Raw genomic sequence first — 15374 nt, 5'->3', positions numbered from 1 at the left:
CCAATTTTGTGACAATACAGATTTTTTTAAACTGTTGAGTATACAAAGAGGAGTAAGTCCTTTTCAGGAGAAAAAATCTGTGGAGACCAAAGCAAAAGTCTCCATTTGCTCTCCATTTAATCTCATTTGGGTCCAGAAGAAACCACTGAGATGTTAAAACAATCCCATTTGTGATGTTTCTTTCCCGTGGGTACATGCATGTTTATGCGTGTGTGCAGGAGCAAAAACTCCTGAGTAGCATTGATCCGATAATTGAAAGGAGAGAGAAGACGAGATTCTCATTTAGTTAAAATCGTTACACGGAATCAACGCAAGATAGTCGCATAGCAGTTTGCCTAGAACTGTCACAAATACACAACGAAGTTGACTTTTGAAGGATGTTTAGATGATATGCACAAAACTCAGAAGCACACTGTTAAAGGGAAACTATTCATATGTTTAAAAACATTTATAATGTGCATAGACTTACTTAATTGAACCCCAAGGGGAAACATGCTCAACTCATGCAATGTTATAAACAAACACACATCCATATTAGAGACACACTGCAGGAGCTCTGAAATCTGTGCAGCAGTGAAAGTGTACTGTCTGCAATCAATATATCCTTACAAGTCATCACTCAGTAGTGTGTGTGTGTGTGTGTGTGTGTGTGTGTGTGTGTGTGTGTGTGTGTGTGTGTGTGTGTGTGTGTGTGTGTGTGTGTGTGTGTGTGTGTGTGTGTGTGTGTGTGTGTGTGTGTGTGTGTGTAAGAGTGGGAGAAAGACACAGAGAGAGAGAGATGAGTTCAATATTCTTCAGTCCCCCTCCACTCTAACTAATTACTTTCAGTGTGTGTGTGTGTGTGTGTGTGTGTGTGTGTGTGTGTGTGTGTGTGTGTGTGTGTGTGTGTGTGTGTGTGTGTGTGTGTGTGTGTGTGTGTGTGTGTGTTGTGTGTGCATTTCAGAAGCTGAGACAGGTGCCTCAGGACACTTCTTATGAGACTGTTTATTCTGCTTTGTGAGAGCTTCAATATTTCAGGTTGTTTACAGTGAACACGGGGACACAACAGAATATGAAAAAAGAACCGAGGTTGTTTATTTTGGTTAGTGTGCCCAAAATAAAAATGCTGTCCTCGGGTACTCATCCTCAAGTCTTTCCTAAATTAAATGACTTCCGTTCCTCCATGAAACACAAAAGAAGAAGTTTAGCAAAATGTTGACGCTGCTCTTTTCCAGTGGTGTCTAGTGCTGATGAGCTCCAAAACTGTATGTATATATTTTTATATTTTACTCATTTATATATTTTTCTGTCTTTTTGTTTAATTTTAAGTAGTTTTGTTATCTGATTTTGTCATTTTTATTAGTTATTTTTTTATATTTCTGTTTAGATTTTATTTGTTTTTATTTCAGTTAAATGCTACTTAAACTTATTTTATTTCATTTTATAACAGCTTTGCTGATCTTTTTATGCACACGTTATATCTATTTTAGTGATTACACCCCTTCTTATTTTTGCAGATTAATTCAGACAATGGCATAACTGTTCGATTTTGAATTAATGATAAGTAATTTTCTTAATAAAAAGAATCATATTTTAATATTTTTGCCTTGAAGATAAATTTAACCCAAAATATTTATTCATACAGTAATGGACATTTCATGTATCCAAAGAGAATGTAGTTTTAGTTTTTAAAAAGATTACCACAATGCATACAGGTATAGTCTTCTGAAACATACAATAACTTTTTCTGTGGTACAGACTGAACTCTTTCCCTCTTTTATAACATATTTGCCTTTGTTTTTTATATTTTTCACATCAAAACTGGTGCAATGTGTGTTGTCGTGCCATATTTAAATATGTACATTATCTTTCTTTGTGTTCTATGGAAGAAAAAAAGATTTGAAACTATGAAGGTGAATAAATGATGACTGAATTTTCATTTTTGGATGAATTATCCCTTTAAACAAACATGTAGACGGCAGTAGAATGGTACACTTTACATTCTTCTTGGCACTTCCTTTTTCTCATCCTCATCTGAAGCGTTTTATCTCAAAAAGAATGGAAGAGTGAACTGTAGGCCAAATCTGCTGCATTGACACAAGGCATGTTCTCAATAAGACATGCAAATTAGAGGATGGTCTTTTGGGAGCGTGCTGTCAATCAAACTGAACCCCGAGGCAGCACTCAATCTGTCTCTCTCTGTCTCTCTCTCTCTCTCTCCTCCCTAAGCTTAAAGAGAAGTCCAGGATGGGGAGCACAGACTTAGTCTTCCTCATCCATCATGCTAAAACTGGCACTGTCACAGCCAACTTCCTCTATTAGGACAAATTAAGCTGTATGTGTAAATATTTTGAATTTATCTTCACACTTTCTTGAGGTTTTTTTTTATTTTTTTTAATTACTAATCATTAATATAGCTGAAGAAAAGTATATTAAATATGTACTGCATTTTAAGAAGGGGTGTAATCATTAAAATAGATGTAGTGTGTGCTAAAAAGAACAGCAAAATGCATGGGGACAAAATATCCAATTTTTTTTATTATTATTCATCATAATGATGTTTTTTTTATGTTAAAATACATAAAGTTTTATGTGATGGGTAGTTTTAGGGTTAGGGGATAGAATATACAGTTTGTGCAGTATAAAAAGCTATGGAAAGTTCCCATAAAACATGGATATTCAACGTGTGTGTGTGTGTGTACACACTAGGTGAATTAGTGGTTCAGCTAATTCCATCTTATAAAGGCACAAACAGTGATTATGTTAACATTGAACATAACTGCACTTATAATGAGTGTGTCAACCTCAAACATCTACAAACGTGGTGGCAGAAAGAGGAACACACTCATTACTTACATTTTTTCACTTTCCCTCTTTAATCTGTACAGTCTCAGAAGACATTATTATAGCTCAAGTTTCTATCTATCTATCTATCTATCTATCTATCTATCTATCTATCTATCTATCTATCTATCTATCTATCTATCTATCTGTCTGTTTTTACTGTCACTTATTTATTTATATATTTTACTTTATTTATTTTACTTTTAGTAATTTTAGATGCCTTTAGTTTTTTCATTTATATTTGAACACAATATACATTGAACCTGAAGCAAACGGAGAACCGAATTGTGCTTACAAACTTCAAATGTTAAATCAATCAGCTGTAAAGAAAAAAAAAACGCTTGTTTTTTTTTCTGCATTGTAATAAGAGAGACTTTAAGTTAAGCAGACCAAGAAATGTTCGCTATAAAAAATAAAAGTTCTCTATTCTCATTTCTGTTTACAAGTGTAAAAAGGACCTTGCAGAACAACAATTCCCTCAAGCATCTGACACTTCTCTCATTCTCATCATCAGTGGCATGTGTGTGTATATATATATATATGTCTGAGTGTGTATGTGTGTCGGGACAGTTACAACACATGTGTTGTTCTAAGACAGGTGTTGAAGTGAGTGATCTTTCACCTGCATGTCTTTGTGGCTCAGGTAAAAACTGCACAGGTGTTCATGCGGCAAGTCAAAGGTACAAAGGTGTACACACACGCATACACACACAGAGATATGTGACTACATACTGTAGATCTCTCTCTCTCTCTCTCTCTCTCTCTCTCTCTGAGGTGAAAAATAATGAAAATGAGATCTGTCGATCTGGCCACATCAGCCTCACCACATCCTTAGCTGTAGCAGTGTTTCTGCTTTGGGGAAAACCCGTGTGTGTGTGTGTGTGTGTGTTGTGCAGGGCAGGCCGACTGACTCTCAGTTAGGAGAACCCCTGGCTCATCATCACAGAGATTTGGAGATCACACAACTTACAGAGCTTGCTGATATGCCTACGCACACAAATAGACGTATCATCCCACCCTCCAACCCCCCCCAAAAAGGGGAAAAGACGCACAGTTCAGACACTCCTACCCTACATAATGTCAGTTATGTAAGCTGTAAAGTTCTGCTGTGAACTTTTACACAGGACAAAATCTCTCCTTTTATTTCTCTATCTGTCTGCTGCTACTCAACGTTTAAAAAAACAATGTTGAGGTACACTGTAAAACATGGTAACCTGTAATTTTTTACCTAAAAGGGATAGTTTTCATTCTGTAATGATTTATTCACCATCATATCATTTTTTTTTCAGTGTACTGTAAGAAAATTCACATTTGATTTACAATTTGAATGTTAATAGATGTTAGTAACAGAACTAGTGTCGTTTGAATCAGATTTTGATATGTAACATCCACGTTAATTTATGATTTTATTCTACATGTTATACAAACATGAAATATCTTGACTTAGCAGATGGAATGGGTTGGAACATTACTTTATGTTGTACTTATAATAGATCCATAAAGATTATAGGCTACATTTGCCACATTTAATACTGTTGCATTTTAGAGTTAGACTTTTTTTTTTTCTGCCATTCAAAAGTTTATGGTTTGTAAAATAAGTTTCTTATGCTCATACCAAGGCTGCATTTATTTGATCAAAAATACAGTAAAAACAGCAATATTGTGAAATATTATTACATAACTGTTTTCTATTTTAACAGATTTTAAAATGTAATTCATTCCTGTGATAGAAAAGCTGAATTTTCAGCATGATTAATCCAGTCTTCAGAGTCGATCCTTCAGAAATCATTCTAATATGCTGATTTGTTGCTTCTAATTATTATCAGTTAACAGTTGTGCTGCCTAATATATTTGTGGAAACCATGATAAGTTTTTTGATGAATAGAAAAGAACAGCATTTATTTGAAAAATACATCTTTTGAAACATAATATGCCGCAGAAACATTTGATCAAATTTAATGTCCTTGCTGAATAAAACTATTATTTTCTTCTTCTTTTTTTTAAATCATACCGAGCCCATTTTTTACAGTAAGATATATTTTTTTCTATATGCTGTTTGAGTTAAAATGAGTCCTAAATATCCACTGTTTTGCATTCAAATAACTTTAACTATAGCTTTAGCATTCCCGCTGACCCTGTTTAGTGACACTAATGTGCTTGTATTTGACACTTTTTTACACAATTTTGATATGTGGTAGATTTGTTGCATTTAAATGTGCAAAAAAAAAAAGTGTTACAACACTCACCATCTCCCCTATTTCTCTGTAGTGTGACCGAGAACCCTCATACCAGTGTTATTTTGGAAACGCATGTGTGCCTCTCCCTTTACATTACTTAAAAAGGATAATTTCCTTCCTTAAACACATACAGTCACCTCACTCTCACAGACAGCCAGGTTGACAGGCAGCCAGCTCATCGAATGTCATCAAAGCTCATGAATCACAACCGTAAGGGGGGATAGGAAGTGAAAAGCATCAAACAGAAAGCAATAAGAGATGAGAAAAACACTTCAGTAATTGTGGTTTTTCAAACCGCACGTGACTGTGTCTGTCTTGAAATGACCTCATAGAAAACTTCCACCTGCACTGGCTCAGTAAATGTACATCCCACAATCCCGCGTCCTACAACAGCTTTTTTTAATCCTAGTGCATGGCTTTCAAAAGACACTTAGCAAAAGAAAAGGCCACTTTGTAGAGGGCAGCCCAAGGTGTCACTTGAGAAGGTTGCCGTAGGAAGAGAAGGGGAGGGGAAATTGTTTTTAGGTCATTGTGTTTTAATGTTAGCATTGTAACAGAGGGTGTCAGGGAACGCAGGGAATTTAGCGAAATGGAAAGATCCTGACGCATTTGTTTTGCAAATCGTATTATCGTGACTTGCATGTGTACTGTTTAGCATAAACATTTAGGCTTTTAAGCGATTAAAAGCTTATTTGATTTCATTTCTCCCAACAGGATCGATGAAGATCAGACAGACACCTGCTGTCCCTGCTTACGTTTCCCTAAAAGTCTACCTTTTTTTCTTACTTCCAAATAGAAATTCAATAACCATTCACCTCTGACAGGTGACCTTATGTTTCTACTGAAAAGACAGACACAACAAAATGCAATAATTTGAACTGTTTTAATTCCCCAGTGAATTCTGGAACATTCTCAGGCTCTTAAGGATCTGGTTTAATGACATGAGAGATACACAAAAAGAACAAACAAAAAAAAAGCGGGGGACACCATGGTGGACCACATACAACCGAAAATTAACAACTCATAAGAAAATACTTTCTTCAGTAGTTCTGTCTCTAGAAGTCGTGTCTCTATAGCGGTAGAAAATAAAGCTCTCGTGACCTCCTGTTACATCTTGCATATATTCTTGTAAAAATATACTTTCAAAATAAATAAATATATAAAATAAATATCTCGAAAAAACATAAATTAAAGGACCTAAAGAGAAATGTTTGGAGGAGTTTGTCTCCTGCTTGTCCATGCCAGTGTTTGGAAGAGTATGAAATCTCTATGAAAAACATTTTTGCAGAATTCCTTCAGAAGCCTTGTAGAATCTTCAGTAGTAAATGTCCATTATTCTCTGGCACGAGGTCCACCAGTGAAAATTTGCCCTCTTTTAATCCGAAATCCCTACATATAGCAGGTGAATGGATCCAAAGCAGTGTTCTGTTCTTCAGGAACTATCCAGAGTCTAGACATTTGGTTCCTGCCACTGCAATCGAAGGCTTTCAATCTCCTGCTATTGCTCCAACCGTGGCCGCAGAAGAGGGCCTCTTTTCCCCCCCGTCTGCACAGCTTTCTCCTGAGACAGGTCTGTCTGGGGGGGATAAAGAGCATGCAGGTGCTTTTTTGGGGTTTGAGATTGAGGTTCAGTGGTTTCAGCTGTGACCTAGTATCTCCTTGTAGAGCTCAGGAACGCGCTCTGGATCCACAGGCCGAGGCAAGAAATGCGTGAAGCGCTGGTGCCTCCGAGAGCGGGCTCCATCCCGAGACGTTCCGTCTTTGTTGAGGGCTACGTAATAATGGGGTCCTCGCTCGCCGTGTCGATACAGGTTAGAAGAGTAAGTGTTGTACCAGTTCTCCTCAAACTGCTCCCTGAACACACACTCCGCCGTCAGCTTTTCCTAAGAGAAAGAGAGGGGAAAGCAAGGGTTAACCGCACTGCATAATAAGTTCAAACAGAAGGATAAACTGTGTCCAAAGGCTATTTGAAATTGCACCATAAATCACACTCTCGATTTAGCACGGGCAGGCTATGAATGAAATTAATTGTTGCATTAGCAGTAACAGAAACACACTATCATGCTATACTTACAGATCCGTACAGTTCACCCTTGCTGTTCATTCCCAGATACCTTCCGCTATCCACACCACGGATGCTCACCATCCCCACAGCGAGGCTAATGAATTCCAATATACCTGTGAGAAAAGCACAGCTGTTAGTTCTCAGTTGAGACAGCAGGACAAGCACCTGCAATAGTGGCATCAATCTGCCCTATACTTAATTCATGACGTCTTTCACGCTTAATCACTGTGTTTTGCTATATTATAATGAACATTATTCGAAAACAGTATGACCATGAAAATAATAATAACCACCCTTGTCATAATAATATCATCACATTTTACATTACAGTAGAGTTGCAGTTACATAGAGATTGACCAACAGTCAGCATCATGATGCATTTTTTTTTATAACAATTATCAGAATTTTAACCATTAAAATAATCATTATCAGTCCTGGTCAATTTCTATACTCAAATACGTAATATGCACAGTCTAAAAATACAGTGTTGCATGATTGTTGTTGTTATTATGGCTAGTAATTTATTACAGTGACATGTAATATTTGTAGCATTGAATATATTAATGAAACAACAATAAATAACACTTACCAAATCTGCTGTGGTCTTTTCTCGTTCCTTGCACCAAACCGTCCGGTAATATCTCGAGGTGGAAGCCGGTCCTGCAGTAAAGCTGCCGCCGACGGAGGATCCCTTTCAGATGCGTCAGGTCCGGTGAAGTGCTGCGTGACAGGCGCTCGGCGGAGATGATGTGCTCGTTCACCAGAGCACCGGAGTCCCCGGGGGGCGTGAGGACGAAATGAGACCCGTGCGCAAAGCTCTCCAAGCCGTGAGAGAAGCTGCCCACCAGCTCACCGACTGCACCCATCACCGACAGTCGAAGAAAAGTTGCCGTGAGGAGAGCCCCTGTGGTTTCTCTTTCCCTAGTGTTTTGCGCAGTCACTGCTTGCGGCTTTGACAGTCAATGCGTGTTTACATCCGATTCTCTCTCTCTCTCTCTCTCTCTCTCTCTTGCTCTCTCCCTCTCGGTTTAGCACATGCTCTCTCGACCTTCCAGGCTACTCCCCTTTGCTCCGGTCCCCTGTGTATCCAATACTCTCTCTTACGCACTCCAGCACACAAGCTTATGCGGCTTCTCTCCTCTTGTGCTCTCTGGATGTGACTGGCTCTGTACTGAAACACCAGCCTAAATATGGCCCTTATGTAAATGCCCTCTTGACATATGCTAATGGATCCCTTTATAGATGACTGTTTGAAACATAACTCCTTGATCGTTTGATCCCCTTCTTCTGTCTTCTTTGATGATCGGTTTCATCTGCATCCACGCGTTTAATCCATTGATGGATTATGATAAAAGTGCAGAAAGCAACATTGTGGAGATCAGTGCGCAAATCTTTGCAACGAGGAAAAGAAAAGTGCAGCTGGATGGTGAAGAGGGATGCGCACTGTGTACCGATCCGTTCCGTTCCCCGGGGTTTACGCGCACTGACGCGCTCTGGCGAATCTCTAGTGTGAAGCAGGTGGAAGCCAAGGAGGAAAAAGGAAAAGAAAGGGGGCGGTGCTCGAGAGAGAACGAGAGGGAGAGGGAGAGAGAGACAAGACTTCAAGGTGTGTAGTTATATGTGTGTGCGTTGTGCGTTAGTAATGATGCCAAAAAGTCTCTTGTTCTTGATTAGCGACTTGGTTTATGCCATTATACTTGGGTTTAAACTTACGCTTAATCGATAGCCAGGACTGGTGTAAATCTGTATGACCTATAAAATGTGCATGTAACTGCCTTTAAAAGAATAAAGAAGGAAAAGTCAAAACAACCTGCACATCTGTGCGAACGCCATCACTGCACTGTCAACTCTGACTGATGTGCCTTTGAACAGTTCCAGCATAACATGAGTTGAGATGAAGTATCAAAGATATCAAAGATCAAAGATTCATTACGCACAAAAGAAGGGTCATTAACACAAAGGAAACGAACTGTTTGATGGCAAATCGTTGATACTATGAGTGATTGATATAGAAATTTTCCAGCCCAACAGCTAAGAACATGCCTCAAAGTAGATATTACATGAAAGATTACTTAGGTATGGACCTGGTGTTGCCTTGTTCATTTAAAACAAGATGCACGCGCAATCAACTGCTCTTACAAGTTCTCCGAAGACCCACCAAAGTCAGTTTATAAGTCAATTTATTATATTTTAAGTCGTGGTTTATTATACAATATAACATTAATAAAGGCAACCGGCTATAATAATAATAGTAATATCATATAGCTAAATTATTTTAGTATCTACTATATAATAGCATAGTGTAGGGTAGGCCTATAGGCTATAGGTATAATATATATATTATATAGGTATAATATATATATATATATATATATATATATATATATGCACACTAATCATAGAATCATTTAAACATTTAAGTGCCAAACCCCTTCTTTGCTATCTCTCAGGAGAATAGATCACGTCCACAGTAGGTGATTTATCAACGGTTCTCTCAAGGGACAAGTTCTCCCACGTCGTTCCCCTTAGCTCATTAGTATTTATGATCTCCAAAAATACCTTAAACCAAAATCAATGTGGTCAGCTAGAGCAGGATCAATCCACAGCCGCAGTGGATCGATCACTTGCAATAGAGATGTCAGTTATGTGCCAGATTTCGTGGTGACATTGACAGTTTGCTTGCATGGGTAAACCAAAAACACGTCATAGGAGTTTGGCGTTTTTCCATAAAAGCTATAATCTCTGGTGAGACCTTTGAGTTACATCTGCGTGGAATGGGTTTTTTAATGCCGCTCCCGCCAAAAATATGTTTTAAAATATGTTTCACCCGAAACTTTCGCTTTTTGTCCCGTTCCCGCCCACAAAAGCCCGTAGGAATGGTGTAGTCTACGTGGATTCAGTCCCGGTCCGGTTAGACTCTGCCTCGTTCTGGTGTAGCCTAGGCTTCTTTTTTATTTTTTTCAATTTCCACACACGACGGTTCAGATAGGTTTAGACTTCTGCATGCTGTATTAGATAATTATATTTTGCGGGAGCCACGAGTCATTAATTTCTCTCGCTTTCCGCGCACCCTCCCGCATCCGCGCTCAGCAATTCAACACTTGTCCCGTTAATCACTCTGTTGCGTCGGGTTCCGATTGCAGACCTCTGCTTGAGTCGTAGACCTACTACAGATGTGCAAAGCAGATGTGCGCACATTTGACTTCAATGACTGTACAGTGAAGTGTCAAAACTTTGATTTGCATAAGTAGAACTATGTGCGAATAGATCTTTAAGTTGTCTGAATATGAGAAGGTTGAAAAAAAAGTCTAAATAAGGGATTTTCTAGATGTAGGTACTGTACAATGTATGAATTATCAGTAGACTTCTGAAATAAATTTCTGTCACTGAGGTACATTTTGCAGTTAGCATGCCTACATCTGTTTTTTTTTTTTTTTTTTTTTGCTGCCCTATTGCCACTAAACTAAAGTTTAAACAAAACACTAATTTTTATGTTATTCGTTTATATGATGTTAAATAATAGCCTATAACAAAACTAAAATTTCTTGTAGCCTACTTATGTTATGTCGACCTACCAAACGAAAAGCGCGGCAGTTGCTATGGTTACCTCATCAGGCAAAGGCGACGTGTTTTTAGCGCACTCTAACTAACATAATAGCTATAAGTTAACTTTATTTTAAACGTTTCATTTATGTAAAAAGAACACCCCAACCTTTTGTTTAGAATTCTTGTGGGGGGTTCAAGCCTGAATTTGAGACGTCCAAGTAATCAGACTTAGGCTATATGCGTTGGCAACCCTTTTATTATATAAATAACATTTTCATTATATAAGTTTATATTACATTATATACGTTTACGACGACCAGAGCACAAATGTCATATTGGACTTGCTGCTGCTCTGTTCTAGATGCTCCCGGTGAGGGAGCAGCCACATGATCTCGCGATGAATGAATGAGAATTCGAGAATCTTGCACAAATTCTGTCACACCAACAACAATGGCCGCTGTGCGCAGACTAGGAGGCTTATTTAGGAGTTTGCCGTCATCTCCAAGGAATGCTCTTTTTCGTTCTCCGGTGAAGGATAGCCGATGTAAGGGAGCAGCAGTTGCTCTGGGTGTTGCGGCCGGAGGAGCGGTGTTGTATTATTATTATTATTCAGAAATGTGCGGATTCAGAGGGAGAAAAGCCCCGAAAAACGGAACGGGCTGTCGGGCTCTGCTGCCTTCACTTCCCGCTGTAGCCGCAAAGGAGAAGGTATGACTGTTCCCACAGTGCCACGTAACTGTTTCCTATTAGTGTTTTTTTCCTGGCAAGGGTTTTTCATTGTCACGTCTATGCTATGCAACTGCTTGAGGGACATGTAATGGGATTTTCATGCTGTAGGGTTTTGTGAATTGTTTTGCTTGAGCAAACAAACATTCATAATTCTTCGAGACTATGATAATGCGCATTTGTGTGATGCTGCAGCAGGAAGAAGGGCGCTTTCCCCAGTCATGGTGCTGAAATGACTGCGCACAACAGTGACTGTTTCAGATCTCAGATCCGAGCGTTACGGTTGGTTAAAGCAGCTATGAACCTGTGCTGTATCATAGAGGCCTGTCAAACAGTACCCTATCAGAATTGAGCTGTCATATCTAAGCACAGAATTCTTTGGCACGTGCATATAAACATATTTTTGGGATTTTTGTACCTTTGGCAGACGGTCAGATCTGGTTTCCAAGGGGTGCCATATGTTTTGGTCTGACTGTTCCCCTTAGTAACTAAATGTTTTCTTGTTTGGGCTGGAAATGTTGCATATCAAGTTCTTCCCTTGTGTGAGTGGGTTACCACCTTGCTTGTGTGTGTGTGTGTGTGTGTGTGTGTGTGTGTGTGTGTATATATTCATGTGATGGCAAAGCTGAATTATCAGCATCATTACTCCAGTCTTCAATGTCACATGATCCTTCAGAAATCATTATAATATGCTGATTTGGTAGTCAGTTAACATTATTTTTATGATCAATGCTGCTTCATACTTTTTTTCAAATGTTGATAATTTTTTCAGGAATCTTTGATGAATAGAAAGGGTAATGAACAGCATTTATTGCACTTATTAACTAAATTTAATAAAGAATTTATTAAATGGAAAGCTTTTGTAACATTATAAATGTATTCACTGTCATATATACAGTTGTGGTCAGAATTAATGGCACCCCTGGTAAATATGATTTAAAAAAAAATGCCTGTAAATAATAAATCTGCATTGTTTATCCTTTTGATCTTTCATTCAAAAAATTCACAAAACTCTAACCTTTCATTGAAGGAAAATAATTGAAAGTGGGGGGAAACTCACATTATGAAATAAATGCTTTTCTCCAAAACACGTCGGCCACAATTATTGGCACCCCTATAATTTTTTATGAGTAAAATATCAATGAAGTATATTCCCATTATTATTTACCTGTTTTAGCACACCAGGGTGACTAGGAACATGAAATTGTCTAGCTATGACTTCTTGTTTCACAGGAGTTTAAATATGGGGAAACAAAGGTGTTCGCTTGTCCAAAACAAACTCCAGCATATTCAGTTGTCAGACACGACTCGATCTGCAAAAGGGACCGGATTCTATGGTCAGATGAAACTTAAAAAAAGAGCTTTTTGGCAGCAAAGCCACCAGATGGGTTTGGTGCAAACAGGGATAACAAGTACCCCATACCCACGGTTAATATACAATATAATGTTGTGGGCCTATTTTTTTGCTGGAGGTCCTGGACTTCTTGTTCAGATGGTATCATGGATTCTAGCAAATACCAACAGATAAAAAATCTGTCAGAAATCTTATAATGGGCCGTGGTTGGATCTTCCATCAGGACAACGATCCAAAACAAACATCAAAATCAACACAAAAATGTGTTATGGAGCACAAAATGAAGCTTCTGCCTTGACCGTCCCAGTTCCCTGACCTGATGAGTGGAGTGAACTGAAGAGAAGAAGCACCAACATGGATCTGGGAATCTGAAGGATCTGGAGAGATTCTGTATGGAGGAATGGTCTCTGATCTCTTGTCAGGTGTTCTCCAAACTCATCAGGCATTATAGGAGAAAACTCAGAGCTGTTATTTTGGCAAAAGGAGATTGCAAAAAGTATTTAATAAAAGGGAGCCAATAATTATGGCCAGCGTGTTTTGGAGAAAAACATTTATTTTATAATGTGATTTCCCCCGCACTTTCAATTCTTTTACTTCAATGAAAGGTTAGATTTTTGCTAATCGATTTGAATGAAAGATCAAAAGGATAAACAATGCAGATTTACTTTTGATAAGATGTTAACAAATTTGTGTTTTGCTTGTCATTGGTTCTTGCAGGCTCCGCTGTTTGATTTTGACGAAGGTGACGTGTACATGTCGTCTCATGAGCATCGTTTCCGTCTCTTCAGCTCAGTGGAGTATGAGGGACAGCTGTACATGACTCCTCAGAACTTCATCGAGTCGGTCACCATGAGTGAGCCCCGCAGTGAGTGACATATGCTCCGTCTAAACTCAGAGTTATACTTCATTTAAACTTCTGTAGGAACAGCAGCAGATTGCAAAGCTCTTTACTGTAAAATCTGCTTAATTTGCCATACTTTAAAAAGCATTCAAAATGTTTGCCGTGTTTCACAGACAGGGTTTAGATTAAACCAGGATTAGGCCTTAGTTAAATTTGGACATTTAAGTAATTTTTTTGTATAACTGGTGTGCATCTTGAGAAAAAAATAAGATATGTCAGTGCAAGTTGCTTTCAGTTAAGACAGCTCAAGCATGCATTTTCGCCTTGAAAGTCTGTGAAACCGGGTAACAGTATTTATTTGCCTCAAAGTAGAATTGTATCCTTTTTTTATGAAGTACTTGATGATCTTGGACTCACCTAATGTGGTCTTCTCAAACCATTTAAGTTAGTTCCAAGTAGACTTTACTCAGGTCTGATTATGTGCATCATTTCCTTTGTATATTTATTCATGTAGCAGACGCACTTTGATCCAAAGTGACTTACACATGAGGAAGAGAGAGAGATGTTTAGATCTCCCTGTTTTACTTATAATATAAGATTTAAAAAAAAAGAACAATCATATTGTTATTTAAGGAAAATATGACTAGCTTCTTTTCCCCAAGTACTTCATAGTTCACATAATATAATTAGGACAGCAGTGTGAATTAAATGTTTTGTTGTCGTGCCTTAATCTAATAGTATGCTAATTAATAGACATTAGTAATGAAAGCTAGTGGGTCTTAATGGGCCGGATCAAAGCTATTGAAGAGAGCCACAGCAGTGCTTACTTGGCTGTTAATCTCTACTGTTGTTTTGTCTTTGAAGTGCATGTCTTGATAGAATAAATACAATAAATGTCATAATGTTCCAGTAGACATACCAGGCGTTAATCTTATATAAAAGGAGCATGACATCCATTAATGCTACACCTGCAAAAGTGTATTGTTTGTCCTTGCTTCATGTCGTGACAAAGGTTGAGCATAGAGTTGCACGATTGATCATTAAAGGATCGTGATTTGATTCCAACACTCATGCGATCTTATTCCTAAATGATGACGATTTGCCTCTGTCTATTAAACCTTTGGACAAGTACGATCACAGCATAACATTCAAGTCTGCCACTGACCCAGAGAGAGCAGTTGTCAAGTTTAGATATGAAACAGCTTCTCTTTTCAACCATTATTTCTGTTACAATAAGTCATATGCACCCTATTCACATTTCCAGAGTTCAAAGTGTTAATTTTTTTTTGTCATTAAGTTCCAAGGTGATATAACACAACAACATATAGCTTAATAAATGTGTTTTACATTTTTAAAAAATTAAAACATTAAAAACTTTACTAGATTTGTGATGTAATAACTGTGGAAACACCTCCTCAAATAGAGTATATAGAATCACCTTTTGAAAGTAACTTGACGCTTTTGTATCAATGACATCGTTTCAGCAGTAGGTGGCTACAAGTGACCGTTGAAAATGTATTTGTCATTGAATCATTCAGAACGGCTGATTAGCATGAATAGCAGAAGGGAGGTGTGATTCTAATGTGATATGGATCATTTGTAAATTTAGTTGTTTTGTTTCTATGTTTGCAACAGTGACATATGTTCATCATACATAAATGAAGACACAATCAGGATAGTAGTTGCATTATGTCAGATTATTATGCTGTATGCTCTTGGCACATGAAGCAAAGCCTGTGGGACAAGCTGACCTTGAGCCTCCAGCAGAGCTCCATAGGGCTG

General features: G+C 38.1%; 2 protein-coding genes across 5 annotated transcripts in view; one reads left to right on the top strand and one right to left on the bottom strand.

Moving 5' to 3' along the window:
* Positions 1-5995: 5995 nt before the first annotated feature.
* Positions 5996-7991, bottom strand: fgf20a (fibroblast growth factor 20a; the record flags this gene model as incomplete). Its single annotated transcript, XM_084403322.1, has 3 exons — positions 5996-6943; positions 7135-7238; positions 7715-7991. The coding sequence occupies 3 exons, from the start codon at positions 7989-7991 to the stop codon at positions 6698-6700; spliced, it is 627 nt and encodes a 208-aa protein (XP_084259448.1). The 3' UTR covers positions 5996-6697.
* A 3100-nt stretch (positions 7992-11091) lies between these two features.
* The window catches only part of micu3a (mitochondrial calcium uptake family, member 3a), a 37805-nt gene continuing 33522 nt past the window's right edge, over positions 11092-15374 (top strand). For 3 of the 4 annotated variants that reach the window (XR_014626299.1, XM_084400436.1, XM_084400435.1), the window contains exons 1-2: positions 11093-11379; positions 13469-13616. Coding sequence is in view for 3 of the 4 variants with exons in the window: in XM_084400436.1 (XP_084256562.1) it covers positions 11122-11379; positions 13469-13616 (406 nt within the window). In the remaining variant the exon portion in view is untranslated. Of the gene's footprint in view, positions 11380-13468; positions 13617-15374 lie in introns of all 4 variants that reach the window. The other variant, XM_084400437.1, reaches the window with a different exon arrangement.

This window comes from Rutilus rutilus (assembly GCF_951802725.1).
Source record: "Rutilus rutilus genome assembly, chromosome: 2".
NCBI classification, from domain to species: domain Eukaryota; kingdom Metazoa; phylum Chordata; class Actinopteri; order Cypriniformes; family Leuciscidae; genus Rutilus; species Rutilus rutilus.
Note: the sequence above shows the minus strand (reverse complement) of the source record. Positions and strands in the feature narration are given on the sequence as shown.